This window comes from Notamacropus eugenii, chromosome X (assembly GCF_028372415.1).
Source record: "Notamacropus eugenii isolate mMacEug1 chromosome X, mMacEug1.pri_v2, whole genome shotgun sequence".
Classification (NCBI taxonomy): domain Eukaryota; kingdom Metazoa; phylum Chordata; class Mammalia; order Diprotodontia; family Macropodidae; genus Notamacropus; species Notamacropus eugenii.
In genome coordinates this window covers 60,793,611-60,810,446 of record NC_092879.1, presented here as the reverse complement: position 1 = coordinate 60,810,446, position 16,836 = coordinate 60,793,611, and the positions used below count along the sequence as shown (strand labels likewise).

Here is a 16,836-nt window from a genome sequence, read left to right as displayed (position 1 = left end):
CCTGTGTAACCTCGTAAGAACTCACTTTCTCAAACTGCCTCACTTGTTGTGATTGTTACAAATGAATGTGCCTACCCTAGATACAAAACTGAAATTCCACATGTTGCTTCCAGATTGTGTTTAGTTCGCCCAGAAAACTTTTCATCTCTTTGAACAACTAGGCTATCATTAGACTTGCAATAAAACCAGTTATCTAGATACCTTCATCAAGTGTAATTGGTTTTTATTAGGTACCTTATCTTGCCTTATCCAGTAAGGGAAATTTTTTTGCCTGCTTTGTGTGTGAGTCCCCAGACATAGTGATTTCGTGTATTTCTTTTTTAAAGAAATTTGTTGAATATCTGACTATTTATGGGGAAAGAGGGCATAGTCCAAATTATGGTCTGAGGGAACAAAATAGAGGCCATGGTGGGGTTGGACGTAACATGCCAAGACAAAGTTTTCTAGACTATGAAATCCAAAGATTAGGGAGGGAGAAATAAGCACCCTGAGCAGATTTCCAAAGTCAAAGGGTCAGTACATTATCTCTCCAGGGAAAGAAACTATAAAAGGCGCCAGGAGGCAAGGTGATGGGGTGACATATCCTAGTCATGGTCTATCTGTGCTAGGCATGTTGCTTTATTGAGACAGCTGTGGGGCAGGGTTTGCTATTGGAGGGCTTGGCCTTGAGCTCCAGCTTTGCATCTTACTAGCTGTGCAGAATGATCTAATTTTGCTAGAGAAGCCATGTGATATGTTGGAAAGGGTGCCAGGTTGGGCATCAGAAGTCTTGGGTTCAAATTCTACCTTTGCCATTTACTTGCTATGTGACCTTGGGCAAGTCACTTTACTTTGCTAGGCCTGAATTTCCTCATCTCTAAAATGAAGGAGTTGGACTGGATGAACTTTCAGGTCCCTTCCAGCCCTATGTTTGTGATATTACCATCCTTGGGCAAGTCACACCTCTCTGAGACTCAGTTTTCTCGTCTGCAAAATGGAGATAATAATCCCAGCCCTTTTCTCTGCCAAGGTTATTGTAAGGACTAAATGAACTTCGACTTATAAAGTGCTATGAAAATAGAAGCACTTATTAATTAGGTTATTATGGGGTTTAGTAAAGGTATCTCCTCAATTAAGGATTCCTGTTGAGGTGTTTTTCTTGCCCCAAATGTTAGCTCTCTGAATTGGTGCTTATCTTTCCCCTCTGAGTGTTGGCCTTGCCTGGACGTGATCTTGCTGAAGCTGAAATCACTGCTTATTTTAGAGAAATAGAAAATGCTTCCATGCTACCCAGAGGTGGAACCCGATGGGAGCAACTGGGACTTTGTTCTGGTCACTGACATCTTGTAGTCCTCTGCTCTATGGACGTTTCTCCCTCAACTTGTCTCTGGTAGCCATGATCAAGGTCCTGTTGCTGTGGCCACCCTCTCTCAAGACCCTCCTTTCCTCCCACCTTGACCTGCTGCATCTGAGTGCCCTGTATTCTTCTAGGGGTGGGCTTATTGGGGTGTCACCTCTTCCATGGGGGCCATTGCCTGTTCTGGAGTGGACTGTCTTCTTGCCTTGGTTCCCCTTGTCTCCTGTTGAATTGGTCCTGGAAGCTAGAATTCCTACTTAGACCTAGTATGGTATAATGGCTGGAGTGCTGGATTTCGAGTCAGGGAGAGCTGAGTTAAAATGCTGACTTGGACACTTATTAGCTCTGAGAAGCTAGGTGGCACAGTAGTTAGAATGTTAGGCTTAGAGTCATGAAGACCTGAGTTTAGATTTAGCTTCTGGCACTTAACTATTTGTGTGACAAATCACTGAACCTCTCAGCCTCAGTTTCCTCATCTGTAAATGGGGGATCATAATAGCACCTACCTCCCAGAGTAGTTAGAAGGATCACATGAGATAATATGCATAAAGTTCTTTGTGAACCTTAAAGCATAATATGAATGTTAGTTACTATCTATGACCATGGGTGAACAATAACTTCTTGGACCTCAGTTTCCTCATGTGTAAAATCAGGGAGTTGGTCTAGATGGCTTTTGAGGACCCTGGGTAGACCTAGTTCTATAACAGCTAACATTTATATGGTGTCTACTATGTGCCAGGCACTGTGCTAAGCCCTTTATAATAATTATCTCATTTGATCCTCACAACAACCCTGGGAGATAGGTGCTGTTATGATCTCCACTTTGCAGATGAGGAAACTGAGGCAGACAGCGGTGAAGTGACTTGCCCAGGGTCACACAGCCAGTAAGGGTCTGAGGCCAAATTTGAACTCAGATCTTTGTGACTCCCAGGCCCATTGCTCTGTGTACTGTGTTGCTGCCTTGCTGCTGTGGGTCTATGATCCTGTGTGTGACCTTGGACACATCACAATGTCTTTGAATCTCAGCTTCTACAAAATGAGAGAGTTGGATTCCTTAAACTTGAAAGTCCCTTCCACCCTTAAATCTTTGCTCCGTTGACCTCTATTTCCACCTGTCTATACTCTGAGAGTGTCTGTTGGTGCCCCAGCTATGTTTGTGGTAGTTTTGTTGAGGCCTGATGGTTTGCAGTGTTCCAACTGTCCTCTTGGTTTGTCCGTCTGTTGCCACCAATAGATCTCGAAATCTAATTGTTCCTTGAATGGATCATTTTTCTGCTTACCAGTAGGAGAGGGTATTCAGGTTTGAAACGTTTCAAGCAAATCAGATTACGATGACCCATTTCATCCATGCAGGGAGGAGGAGACAGTTTGCACAGCATGTTCTGATAGAGCCTAGAGACAGAGGAAACCATCAAAGGGATGCGAAGTGTATATAGTACGAGTTGGGTTAGGCCAATACAGGAGTGGTCAACCCTTCGAGAAGCCTTAAAGGCTGGCACCAGTCTTCTCATACTGCTTTCTCCCTCCCCTGGAAGCAGAGAAACTTGAAATCCGCTCTTGGCTTTTTTCCCAACTTCTGGGAAACTTTAGAAGCATTGCAGAGTCTGGTCCCAGTGGCTTGATAAGCTGGAGCCAGCTTTCTCTGGGCGATTTTCCTTGGAGCTGCTACACGTAGAGCTGCTTCCTCGGGGCCAGCCTACAGATGGATATGCCTGTAACACTCGTGGCTGAGGTTTGTGTTCTTGGCTCCATCCCCACTAGTTCCACCGATAGGCAAGGCTTGCTGGGCTACTACTTCCTTTTATTTGCATGTGTATTTTTATCTGCTTCCTGGCTGCTGTTGAGTGTGCTTTACTATATTGTCTGGCTGCCTAGTATTTGTCCTGTCATTTCAGGAATGAAATAGAGCTTAAGGGTTATGGAAGTGACTCTCCCACCTTCAGTTTTTAGCTTCTGCTACAAATCACTTATGCTCTATTTCTATTAGCTGAGGCTATTATGCCATCTCTGGGAAAGCAAGAGGGGACCGGGATATTGGGAATTGTGTGGTGACTATTAGGTGTGTGTGGAGCTGATGATTTCTCTGACCTTTGAAGAGGTTCTTTCAGCAAGGCTCCACAGAACTGTCAAATAGCCCCAGATTTTTTTGAAAAAAAAAATCTATTCTAGGTAGGCTCTTTGAGTTCCTGAAAGCATACACAGGATTCTTTTCTGGTGGCTGTGCATTAAAACTGCTCTATAAGAAAGCTTATTTTCATTTTTTGAACTTAAGATTTTGGAGGTATGAGAGTTAAAAGAAGTAGGTGGGGAGGAAAGGAGAGGAGTAGATAGGAAAGAATAAGGAATGGAGAAAAGGGGAACAGAAAAGAGGCAAGAGCAGAAAGGAGGAGGAAGGAAGGAGAAGAAAGGAGAGGAAAGGAAAAGGAAAAAAGGAGAGGAGAGAAAAGAAAGGGCAGAAACTGAGAGGAGAGGGAAGGGAGGTAAAAAAGAGGAGAGAAGACAGGGAAGGGAAGAAAAGAAAAAGGTAGAAGAGAGAAGAAGAAAGGAGATAGGAGGGGGAAAAGAAAAAAAGGAGAAGAGAGGAAAAGAAAGGGGAGAAAAGAAAAGGAGAAGGAAGGAAAGAAATGGAGATGGTAGAAGAGAGGAGAGGAAAGGAAATAGGAGGGGAAAGGAAGGGAAAAAGAAGAAAAGGAGAGAGTAGTTAAGGAAAGGAGAGAAAAGGAGAGGGGATGAAAGAAAAGGAGAAGAAAGTCAAGAAAAGAAAAAAGGAGCATAGAGAAAAGGAAAGATAAAGAGGAGAGAAAGGGAGTGTAGAAGAGGGGATAGAAAAGCAGTGAGAAGAAAGGAAAAGAGAAGAGAAGGTTGAGGAATGGAGAAGAGAGGAGGAAAAAGAAAAGGAAAAAATGAAAGTTAGAAGGAAGAAAGGAGAGAGAGAGAAGAGGAAAGGAAAGGAGGACAGAGGAGAAGAAATGAAAAGGAAGTCTTTTCAGGGGGGGGCATGTCAGCATATTGAAACAAGCAGGACTCCAAAAGGATTGGTTTCTTAATTATTAGGGCAGTAGCAGTATAGTGACTGAGTACTCAGATGTTAGGGCCAACCCTAAGAGTCACTTGTGAAGCTGGGTTAGGGGTGGCCTCTGCCTCTGTTTCATAGGGTAGCTTCCAGCTACTGGGGCTCCTGTCACCTGGCCTTATCTGCCTATGGTTTTCTGGGCACACCTGGCAGAGGTTGAGGAGCCCCAAATGTTCCGGTGCAGATATCTGCATCCCAGAGCCAGTCTCCAGGGCACAAACAGCAGTTCTGTCTCCTTTCACTTCCTCTGGTTTGTGGCCTTTGGGGAGAGAAGGGTGGAAAAACATTCTAAGTACTTCAGGAGCTAGAGTGAAACAAATTCACTCTAGAGAGGGCGTTTTTGACTTCTTTTGTAGGCAAGCCCATAAATTGTGCATTGAGTCCCTTTGCATTTCACCCTCAGCTTGGCCTGGCAGGCTGGGCTCCTGGGATTTGTAGCACGCAATAGGCTGTTAATTATCCGTATCCTTAGAACTCTTGACATTGTTACCTCGCCTTGGGAGGATAGAAACAATGTTGTAAGTATCAAAAATTTATAGTTGCATTATTTGGCCTCTTGAGACTATTACTTTTGTGGGTTTGGGAGTACTGCTGCGCCAGAAAGGCACCCTCTTCCCCCCCACCAAATACTTATGAAATTATTGCCAGGTCTCCAGAATTTTCCAAAGATTTTGGTTTGTTTGTTGGTAAGATGGTTACAAAATTTGCCTTAGGGATCCCCAGAAGGAGATTTCTTTTGGTATAGACAGTAATGCTAGGGTGGACTTGTTTGAATTTTCTGGAAACATTTATTAAGCATCAACTGCATGTTATAGGAGGGTCTGTGGTAGGCGTGGAGGGAGGGAAGAGAGAAGAGGAATTGAATAATTATATGGCACACCTCTTCTTGTATTTCACAATACAGATTAAGTCTATCTGATTGCTCTGGGTCACCATGTTCATAGTCAAGTCTAGTGAATGATTGGAAACTGACCATTCACGAAGAGTTATCAGAAGTGACAGCTATCCAGTGCTTAGACTAGTGCATTGGAACCTTGGAAAAACAAATTCAGTTCAATCAGACAAAAATTGATTCAGAGATTGATTAGAAGAAATTACAAGTTTGATGAGGTTAGCCTGAAAACCAATTGGACGCTGAGTATGGAAGTCTTCATCTTAAAGTGAGGGTTAGTTGGCTTGAGGGCATTGGTTCAGGCTGATGAATTTGTCCTTATGATCAATCCCGGTCTGGCATTCTTGGAAGGACAGGGGACCTGCTAAACCTGTCCATGATTTTTAAGTGAAGCTCATATATTTGTTCTGGGAATAATCATTCTCTCTATCCCTTGCCTTCTCCTGTTCAGACAGGGCTGCGTGGTCGATCAGCAGAGCATCTGTCGTTGCTCAGGAAACAATAAAAACAGATTCTCTCTCAGCCACTTCCTACTCTCTCCCCATTCAGTTCCCTCTCCCTCCTTCCTCCTTCCCTACCTTTGTCTCCCTCCTTGCCTCTCTCCCTCCTTCCCTGCTTCTCTTTCTTCCTGCCCCCTTCCTCCTCCCTCCTCCTTCCCTGTCTGCCTCTTCCTCCTTTCCTCCCCTCTCCTCCCTTCCCTTTTCTCTCCCTCTCTCCCTGCCTCTTTCTCCCTCTCCTTTTTTCTCTCTTCCTCCACTCTCCCCTTTAATTCCCTCCCCCCCTTTGCTTAGGAAATATATGAGGACTTTGCATATTTTTATTGTCATATGGGAATATATTCTGTTACCTACAATTCCCTAGAGGGTGATTTGAGTTTATAGGGAGGCTAATTTATTCTTTATTACTTGACTTCTTTATAATTAGCAGCTGGTGGCTTGAAAGTGTGAGTTGAACGTGTCAGAGGGGTTATTTCAGGAGGAGGAAAAAGGGTGTTGTAGGCTATTTCCTCAGGCTGCTCGGGTTAGTGTAGTGGAAAGAACTTTGGGCTTGGAGTCAGAAAACCAGGTTCCAATCTCTGTTCTGCCATCTACTGAATATGTTACCTTGGGCAAGTCATCTTACTTTTCTATGCTCCTCATCTTTTTTTTTGTAAGGGACTCACGAGTATAGGGGGACTCCTGATGAGGAAATCCCTGATATCAGTGCAGATTAGCCCCTATTCTCCCCACTTCAGATTTTTAGAAGATTGCTCATCTCTGATGGACAGAATAGTCCAGGAGTACTGGGTCTGATTCCTGCCTCAGATCCTTACTCCTTGTGTGACCTTGGGCAGGTCACTCTTCTGGGCTTTGGTTTTCTCATCTATAAAGTGAGGAAGATAAAGTCTCTTTCAGTTCTAGATCTCGGCGCTAAGCAGACTGTTTTGGAAACGTAAAGACCTATGTAAATGTGACCTGTTGGCAAACATCATTTTTCACTTGTACTTTTTTTGGTATTGAATGTTTATTTGTGGCTAAAATGCAGGTGGTACCAGCAACTTTCAACATAAAAGTAGAAAGGTATTAGCAGATAGAGCTCTGGATTTGAAGCCAGAGGACTTGAGTTCAAATCCTACTTCAGTAACTTCCTCTTTATGTGACTTTGGGAAAGTTACTTTTCCTCTGTACCTCAGTTTCCTCATCTATAGGACTACAGGACTGGCCTACTTGGCCCTGGAGCTCCTTTCCAGCTTGAGATCTACAATCCTGTGATCTGTGGGGCCCCTTGCGGCTGCTAGATCTATTTTCTAAAGCAGAGGTTCTCAACTTTTTATGCTATGTGCCAACCCTTTCTCAGGACCTTGTTTTTATTAAATGCATAAAATAAAACCATAGGATTACAAAGAAAGCCAATTATATTGAAATACAGTTATCAAGATCTTAAAATAACACATGGTCCCCAGGTTCAGAACCCCTATTCTCAAGTAAAATGATGAGGGCATTTGGGTAGTGCAGGAATGATGATAATCAACATTTGTATAGAGTTGTAAAGTCTGCAGAGGGCTCTACTTACAATCAGTCTTTTAGGATTCACAATTCTCATAGGATGACAAGAAGCATATATTTCCACTCTGCATTGCTGTGTCCCATCTAAATGGGAAAGCTGTTGAGCATTTACACTTGGAAGCCTTCTGTCTTGGAAAAACCACCTGAATTATTGAAAACTGCACGATCTAGGGCCATCACTTTAAACTTGACATTGGCAGCAACTGGGAAATGAGAGTGGGTTTTCCTATTAATTCTCTCTCTCTTTCTTTCTCCCTCCACTACCATTTTGTACACCTACCAGACATTATGACATAGCTATGATAGATTGGCCTGAGTATTGGTAGCTCATCAGTTTTGAAGGCTGGGAGGGCCCTGGTCAGACTTTCTCCTTGGCTTCAAGTGAAACTAGCACAGAGAGAGTCACTTCAGTTTCTTTTTAAAGCTGGAGAGCCCAGAAATTCCTTTAGTTACCAGTTTTCATTGTCTTAACAGTCCTCTTTGGTAGGACATTCCTTATTTCTGTCTCAGACTCTGCGTTGTAATTTAAATCCATTTCCCTCCTAGTGCTCCACTCCATGGAAATGGAGGTCACTTAGGCCTTATGTAAAAGGGATGGTGAAAAAAAAACCCCATGATTTCTTTTTCCTCCTTTTTGGTCCTAGTAAGAAATACAATGCAATTGTAGGTCATTCAAAGCATCAGTAAAATAGCCAGTTAATTTTTGGTTAGGCTGATCGAGCCACTGTTTGTGGCAGGGCAAAGTCCCTAATTCATTCCAGGAGCATTTATTAAGTGATCACTGTGTGCCAAACACTGGAGGAAAAGCCAACAGCATCCGGCATTCCCAAGGAATCTCCTACCTCACTAGGCCTGACTTGACTTAGCTTCGGAGGTAGAACAAGTTCAGGATGAAGAAGGTCAGGAGAGGGGAATACATATTTATTTATAACACTATGTGCCCAGGTGTTGTGCTAAGTGCTTTTTACAGTTTGATCTTCACAACAACCCGGGGAGATAGGTGCTTTTATGATTTTTATTTTACAGATGAGGAGAGTGAGGCTGACAGAGGTGAAGTGACTTGCCCAGGACCACACAGCTAGCAAGAGTCTGAGGCTGGATTGAACTCCGGTCTTCCGCACTCAGGGTTCAGCCCTCTGCACTCTGGCGCCACCTAGCTGCACTATGGTATGGTAGGATGCTATGGCCAGATCTGAAAACTGGAGAATATGGGTCTGAAAAGTTTTGTATTCAGAGTACTCTGCCTCATTTTGTAGGCCCTGCCTGGCCTATTCTCTCCCAGGATGCAGTCTATAGAAATGGCTTCACCACTGGCATACTTAAACAGCTTTTCCTGGGGCTGAGCCATGGGAATGTGGCCACTTGTAGGTGAAACACTAAACAGTCTTTTTCCTCTGAAATCAGATCTGCCCTCACCCAAGCTGCTCCATATAGACTTGACCTTTGCTTTGATTCAGAGCAGGGCACAGAAACTTAGAGGTAATAATTTCGATGATTTCCTGTTGCTGAGAGGAGTGAGAAGACCTTATCTGCCTAGGAAACAACACATCTGGGAATGTCAGGGATTCTGGGCTCTGTTGACTTGCTAAGCAAGTTCCTCTGTCCTTGAAAAGTTAAGTCTTTCCCTCCCATCAGACAAGGCAGTAGGAAATGCTCTTTTCTCTGTGCTTGCACCTCCATCTCCACCCCAGTCCCAAAGGAGACAAGAATTCTTTTGGAAAGGTTGCTTTTCGCCAGGGATCCTTCGGCATTTCATTTTAGGATCACAGACTATGATGCTTGGAAGAACATTTCAGGCCCTTGAGTCTGGTCAGATAATTGTCCAAGTCACCCAGAACAGACATATTTCTTCTCAAAAATGTCTGGATAGATAGCCCACTATGTCTCCTCATTCACATTCCTCCAGCTTGGATTAACGTCCATTTCCTTTTTAATGGTTTTTTCCATAGACATAGAGATCATTCTCTGCATGACCCCTTCCTCCTCTTCCCTCATCACAAAACCTTTCATACAATCAAGTCAAAAGTGCCCTTTATTTTCTTTAGGGAAAGGAACTGTTTCAAGGACCATATATACATGAGGCATAAACCCACAGTCTGGAATACGCCCAGAGATATGGGGAATGTGGGTAATTTTTTAGCTACGGATTTTTCTATGTAAGGTAATAACTTTTGTAGGGGGTAGTTTAAAAAAGCAAAAAGGTCATATTTCTAAAGGTCACTAAAAAGGAAGAAAAGCCTACATGATTCTAAGAAAAGTTTAAAAAAATTAACATTGGTGTAGCTCGTGGGGGGGACCTGCAGCCTCAGGCCACATGCCTCCCTCTAGGTCCTTGGGTTCGGCCTTTTAACTGAGTCTAAGTTGTACAGAACAAATCCTTTTATTATGGCGATTTGTTCTGTGAAGTTTGGATTCAGTCAGAGGGCTGCACTTGAAGACTTAGAGGGCCACATGTGGCCTTGAGGTCTCAGGTATCCCACCTCCAGTGTAGTTAGAGGTTTAATTTGGTAATATGCCTTGAAAAGATAATAGTGGAATTGTGGGACATGTAGGCTTAGGGATGAAAACACTGGAATTGGAGCTTTGTAACCAGGGGAAATCTACCTTAGCAGTCCGAGTTTTAGTTTCTCCTTCAGTAAAATGGTCTCATTATCACTGCCAAGGCATAGGGCTATTAGAAGTAGCTAGTAAGATTATATAGGTAAGGTCCTCTACTATAACATGCTATATAAATGTCAACTATTATTTAAGACTTCATTAAAGAGAGAGCATTATGGGTAGAGTCTGGACCTGGAGTCAGGAAGACTGGCTCAAATCCAGCCTCAGGCACTTGCTCACTGTGTGATCCTGGACAAATCACGTAACCTCTACCTGCCTCAGATTCTCCAACTGTAAAATGGGTGTAATAATAGCACCTACCTCCCAGGGTTGTTGTGAGATTCAAATGAGATAGTATTTGTAAAGTGCTATATGTTGTGGTTGTTCAGTCATTTTCAATTGTGTCCAATTCTTCATGACCCCATTTGGGGTTTTCTTAGCAAAAACATTGGAGTAATTTGCCATTTCCTTCTTCAGCCCATTTTATAGATGAAGAAACTGAGGCAAACAGGGTTAATTGGCTTGCCTAGGGTCACACAACTAGTATGTATCTGAGGCTGGGCTTGAATTCAGGTTTTCTTGATTCTAGGCCTGGCACTCTAGCCACTATACTGCCACTTAGCTGCCCATAAAAAGTAGATTCCCCCCCACTCCCAATTTTATAGATGGAAGAACTAAAATTCAGAGGCTGCACGATTTGCTGAGGCTCACATAATGACAAAGCTTGAACCCAGCTCCTCCAACTCAAGGGCCAGTGTTCCATCCATTGCACCAAGCTCTGTCAGTCTTTCTCAACTACTTGCTGCAACACTTGCGAGAAATGTAGCCTTATGCCGTTTTAAGAGGAGAGAGCTGAGCAAAGCCACTGTGAAAATTAGCTAAGAATAGACCCCCAGTCTCCAGATGCCCTGGTCTCTGTTTTTTCCCCGTATATGTTGCTAAATAATCAACAAGCCTGATTTAAAAACATGGGAAAGAAATCAGAGAAAGGTGATTTCAAAGAGAGATGAAACACAATAGATTGTGATTGATTCCCATGGGATTGTCTTCTTTCAAAGCCCACGAATTATAATGGTTTCTTTGGAGAAGCATCTGATTGCTCCATTAATAAGGATGGGATTATTTCTTTTCAGAGTAGTAGATTCCTAGCTAGGCAGTGCTCATGGGCTTGGAAATAATTGCTTCTTTTACTGTCCGTCAGGGGCAGAGTTTGTGACAAGGTTTTCCTCAACACTAATCAATATGAATAGTCTTCTAGTGGTGTTGAGCTGCTAGTCATGGGACATTACAGTTTCTGAAGAATTTAAATAGAGGATTTCCTGAAGGTTCATAGAGAGGTGCTTGGTGGATGTGTTGCTGGCAGGCCGAAATGCAATTCAAGCAAGGAATGATGAAGAAGAAGCAGTGTAAAAGATGTCACCCAGGAAATAAATGAGCAGAAATAGAAAATGGTCTAGTTACATCACAAAAGCAAGGCAGGCCTGGTGGATAGCATAGGTACTCCAATGGTATCCTCTAGATAGATAGAGATAAGAGATAGAATGAGACAGACTAAGAGAGAGATAGAGTGAGATAGATAGATGATAGATAGATAGATAGATAGATAGATAGATAGATAGATAGATAGATAGATAGACAGACTCCTGGGGATATTAATACAAGCACAGAAGATAGTTCCTGTCTCCAAGGAGCTTATATTATAAGGAGAGAAGAAAATATGTAAAGAGGTATTAGAAACTGGGGAAGAGGAGGAAAGAAAGGATGCCTCTGGTGGGGAGTAACAAGACTGACAAGGAAAAGAAAGTAGAGTCTGGACAGAATTGAGGTGAGAGTGAGATAAAGCATGACTGGGGTCCTTCCCAAAATGGTGGCACCAGGGAGGACATCACCGATGGGGAGAATAGGACCCCAGCTCATAGGTTTATTGGGAGGCAAGGTAGTTGGTGAAGAGAAAGATGTCAAGAGTGAGGAAGGCCAGGTGGCACCGTGGATAGAGCACTGGCCCTGGAGTTAGTAGGACCTGAGTTCAAATTTGACCTCAGACACTTACACAGATCCTGGACAAGTCACTTAACACTGATTGCCTCCAAAAACCCCCAAACATTAAAAAAAGGGAGGAAAGTCTACAGTACGTTGGATGGGTCTCCTATGGTGAACTTGTGGGAAGACTTGGACAGGATTCACTTGGGATGAGAAGGCATAGATGGGTTGCAGTCTTCATCACCAAAGGAAATGTCCACATTATCACTGAAATCACAAATATATTGGAGCAATAGGATGTCTTCAATGTAATCTGCCTTCAAATTAAAGGGGATATATACAGTTTGATTTTCCCCAAGGTCAAGTGGGAAAACTAATCTAAGAGGAAATGACTGACAGGTTCAAGATTGAAATTAAACTCATTTTAATTGTAATATGGAACTAGGATGTGAATCCAAGATATGCAGGTCATATAGTGAGAGAAGCAATGGTGGTCAGATTGCCCCATGTTCGTCTGTTATCCTCACAATATCCGGAGAACTTGAAGAAGGCTCCTGGTGCTCTCGCTGGATCCCCCTGGGGTACATATATGAGAGAACCAAGATGAACACCACACTAAATGGGTAGGCATAGATTGGGTAGTGAGCTGTTTCTTTGTGCACTTAGTGTACCCCGTGTCAGTGAGATCACAAATCTGTTGATGTGTTCGAGTCTGTTTGCATCAGAGGAGGTTGCTGAACCATTGGTTCAGGGTAAACTTTTAAAAAATCAACATCAAAACTATTTTATTTTACTTGACATTCTTAAGTCAGTGACTGAGACTTAAGAGTCTTTTAAATTATCTTCAAAAAAGAAAGCCAAACACCTTGCCCCACCAAAAAACCAAAACAAAACAACATAAAACCCACCAAAAACCAATAACCAGAGCCAAACACATAGACCTAATACCTCAACTCAGTAAACATGAGAATGTATTATGAAAGACTTACCACATCTTTCTCTTCTGTTGCCTAGTGCGGAGGAGAAGAGCAACGGGTTGGCACTCGAATCATACATGTTGGTCACCACGGAACCCCTGAAACAGATGCACATGGGGCAGAGAAGTTTTGTGATAACCGGATTGTGTCCTCTAAGGTGAGTTGATTTAATTCATTTCTGAGACTTTTTTGTCTAGTGGACCCAACCATGTATTTGTATTTATGCTTTTGAGGAGAGAGACTTGTTTCTCTTTCTTTATATAAATTATTCCTTAATATTCCTGAAATCTACAGAAACTTGGAAAATTCCATAATATGCAGGTTTCTCTTGGTGCCAAGCCTTTGTAATAATCCTGACTGAAAAAGCTCCCTAGACATAAATGAATTCTGCTCTCCCTCCTCTTCTCCCTGCACCTTTCCTGATTTAGTCATAAGCACTCAAATGGAAGGTACATTTTTTTCCTCTTGAATCATATCACATCGTCATGTTTAAAGATGAAGGCCTGTTTAGTGTCCTCACTTTTTGGCTCAAGGCCCCTATTGATAGTTATAAATTTTTGAGTCAGGCTTGAAATTGTGATAAAAATGAAAGTGATTTATTTACCAAACCTTGCCTGAGATACCAGGATATAGTTGGCATAAGATTTCAATTCCCCTAGCCTCTGACAAAGAGGTGGCCCTTCCTGCCAAGGCCAACCCATCTACATGTGTGCTTGCTCCTACCTCTCTTGTCCAGTAGATTGCATCCTCAATCATCCTCTCTCATTTGAGTCTTCAACCTCTCCCTGTCTACCCTATCCTTCTCTACTGCCTTCAATCAAGCCTACATCCTTAAAACATCTTTCCTTGACCCTACCATCCCCTCAAGCTGTTTTATATCTCTGCTTAGAAAGGTCTCAGCCAAACTTCTAGAAAAAAGCTGTCCATGCTTCCTGTCCTCTTGCTTACTCCTCAACCCTTAGCAGTTTGGCTTCTGACCTCATCATTCAACTGAAATTGCTTTCTCCAAAGTTATCAGTGAACTTAATCCCCCAAATATGGTGGTCTTTTCTCAATTCTCATTCTTCTCAACTGTCTGCTGCAATTGAAACTGGTGAACACCCTCTCCTCCTTGATATTCTCTCCTCTGGATTTTCATGACATTTGCTCCTTACCTGCATGACCTTTGCTGACTCATCATTCACATCGTGCCTCCTAACAGTGGGTACTCTTCAGAGTCTTGTTCTAGGCCCTCTTCTATTCTCCCTCTGCAGTCATTCTCTTGGTAACCTCATCAGCTTCTGTGGTTTTAGGGATCTTCACTGCAGATAACCCCTGAATCTCTCTATCTGATCTGTCTCTCTTGAACTTCGCTCTCACATCATTAATTGCCTATTAGGTATTTCAAAGTGGGTATTTCAGAGATAGCTCAAAACTCAACATTCAAAACAGCTCATCTTTGTGCTCAAACACTCCTTTCCTCCAGACTTACCCATTTCTGTGGAAGGTACCACCATCCACTCAGTTTCCTTGGTTTTTGAACTTGGCCCTATTCCAGACTCCTTATTTTCCCTCACCCCACATATCTAGTCAGTTCCCAACATCTTTTATATCTGGCCTCTTCTCCCCATTCATACAGCTACCACCTTCATTTAAGCTCTCATCATCTTTCAATTAGATTATCAAAATAGTCTCACCCCACTCCACTGGACCCTCCACACTGTTCCCAAAGCCATTTTCCTTGAGTGTAGATCTGACCATGTGACTCTTATATTTGGCCAACTGTAGTGACTTTCTATTGCCTCTAGGCTAAAAATATAAAATCCTGTTTAGCTTTTAAAGCCCTTTACCACCTGGCCCCAACCTTCCTCTACTCTTTTCTCTCTTTGCTTCACACGCCACTCCCTCTCCCATCTCTGTGCCTCTGCAGAGGCTGTATCATGTGCTTAGAGTGCATTACTTTCTTGTCTCTGCCTCATAGAATCTCTCTCTTCTGGTGAGATAGATGCTGCTTAAGCACATCTGTATGAAACCTATCCTGATCCCTCCAACTTTTGGTGTCTTATCTCCCAAACACTACCTTTTATTTAGTTACTTTGTACATATTTGTGTTTGTACAATTTATAATTATGCTATATATATTTTTACATATGCTTGTTATGTCCTCCATTAAAATATAAATCCTGGGCGGAGCCAAGATGGTGGAGTAGAAGCAGAGATATGCAAGAGCTCTCCCCCAAGCCCAGCCAAATAACTGTAAAAACTGGCTCTAAACAAATTCTGGAGCTGCAGAACCGACAGAATGCTGGAGTGAAGCAAATCTCCAGCCTAAGACAGTCTGGAAGGTCGATGGTTAGCTTCTATTGCACCATACTGGGAGCAAAGCATAGCCCAGCATAGGCCATGTGGGCACCGACAAGACCTGAGCAGGCCTCAAGGAGACTGAATCTTTTGCCACCTGTGGTGCTTTCCAGACTTCACAACCCCAAAATACTGAGGACAAATTGGAAGGTCAGTGGAAAAAACCTATCTGACCAGTGTGAGATAGTAGAGTAGTCCAGCCCCAGCTCCAGGGTAGCACAGGGGGTGGAGGAGCCTATGGCAGCCACTGCAGCAGGGACAGTGGCAGTGGCTGTTTCTGGAGCTCTAGGCCCATGGATTGTAGGGGAATAGAATGGCCAGTAGTACATCCACCCCCCCACTGGAAGCAGAGACCTACCTTGACAAAGAGTTCAAAAGTTAAGTAAATGGCTGGGGAAATGAGCAAAAACCGGAAAAAGAATGAGACTACAGAATCTTACTTTGGTGCTAAGGAAGACCAAAATATACAAACAGAAGAAGACAACCAAGTCAAAGCTCCTACATCCAAAGCCTCCAAGAAAAATATGAATTGGTCTCAGGTCAGGGAAGAGCTCAAAAAGGATTTTGAAAATCAAGTAAGAGAAGTAAAGCAAAAAATTGGGAAGAGAAATGAGAGTGATGCAAGAAAGTCATGAAAAATGAGACAATAGCTTGCTAAAGGGGATCCCCAAAATGCTGAAGAAAATAACACCTTAAAAATAGATTAACAAGAGATACAAAAAGTCAGTGAGGAGAAGAATGCCTTAAAAAGCAAAACTGGTCAGATGGAAAAAGAGGTCCAAAAGCCTGCTGAAGAAAATAATTCCTTAAATTAGAATGGAGCAGATGAAAGCTAATGATTTTATGAAAAATCAAGAAATTCGGAAACAAAACCAAAGGAATGAAAAAATAACAGACAATGTGAAATATCTCTTTGGAAAACAACTGACCTGGAAAATAGATCTAGGAGTGACAATGTAAAAATTATTGGACTACCTGAAAGCCACGATCAAAAAATGAGCCTATATATCATCTTTTTGAATTCAAGGAAAGCTGCCCTGATATTTTAGAACCAGAGAGTAAAATAGATATTGAAAGAATCCACTGATCACTTCCTGAAAGAGATCCCAAAAGGAAAACTCCTAGGAATATTGTAGCCAAATTCCAGAGCTCCCAGGTCAAGGAGAAAATATTGCAAGTAGCCAGAAAGAAACAATTTGAGTATTGTGGAAACACAATTAGGATAACACAAGGTCTAGCAACTTCTACATTAAGAGATTGGAGGGCTTGGCATATGATATTCCAGAGGTCAAAAGAGGTAGGATTATACTGAGTATAATACTTCAGGGGAAAAAATGGTCATTCAATGAAATAGAGAACTTTCAGGCATTCTTGATGATGAAAAGAGCAGAGCTGAATAGAAAATCTGACTGTCAAGCACAAGAATCAAGAGAACCATGGAAAAGTAAATGGGAAAGAGAAACCATAAGGGACTTGTTTACATTCCTACATGGAAAGATCATATTTGTAACTCTAGAGACTTTTCTCAGTATTAGGGTAGTTGGAGAGATTATATACTTATAAACAGAGGGCATAGGGTGAGTTGAATATGAAGG

The 16,836-nt window shown here is 42.5% G+C and overlaps 1 protein-coding gene across 6 annotated transcripts in view; it reads left to right on the top strand.

The window, feature by feature from the left end:
* ATP11C (ATPase phospholipid transporting 11C) overlaps window positions 1-16,836 on the top strand; it is a 214,468-nt gene that overhangs the window by 63,304 nt on the left and 134,328 nt on the right. For 5 of the 6 annotated variants that reach the window (XR_011971071.1, XM_072626289.1, XM_072626290.1 and 2 more), the window contains exon 2: window positions 12,939-13,058. Coding sequence is in view for 5 of the 6 variants with exons in the window: in XM_072626289.1 (XP_072482390.1) it covers window positions 12,939-13,058 (120 nt within the window). In the remaining variant the exon portion in view is untranslated. Of the gene's footprint in view, window positions 1-8,299; window positions 8,514-12,938; window positions 13,059-16,836 lie in introns of those variants that run through there. The other variant, XM_072626288.1, reaches the window with a different exon arrangement.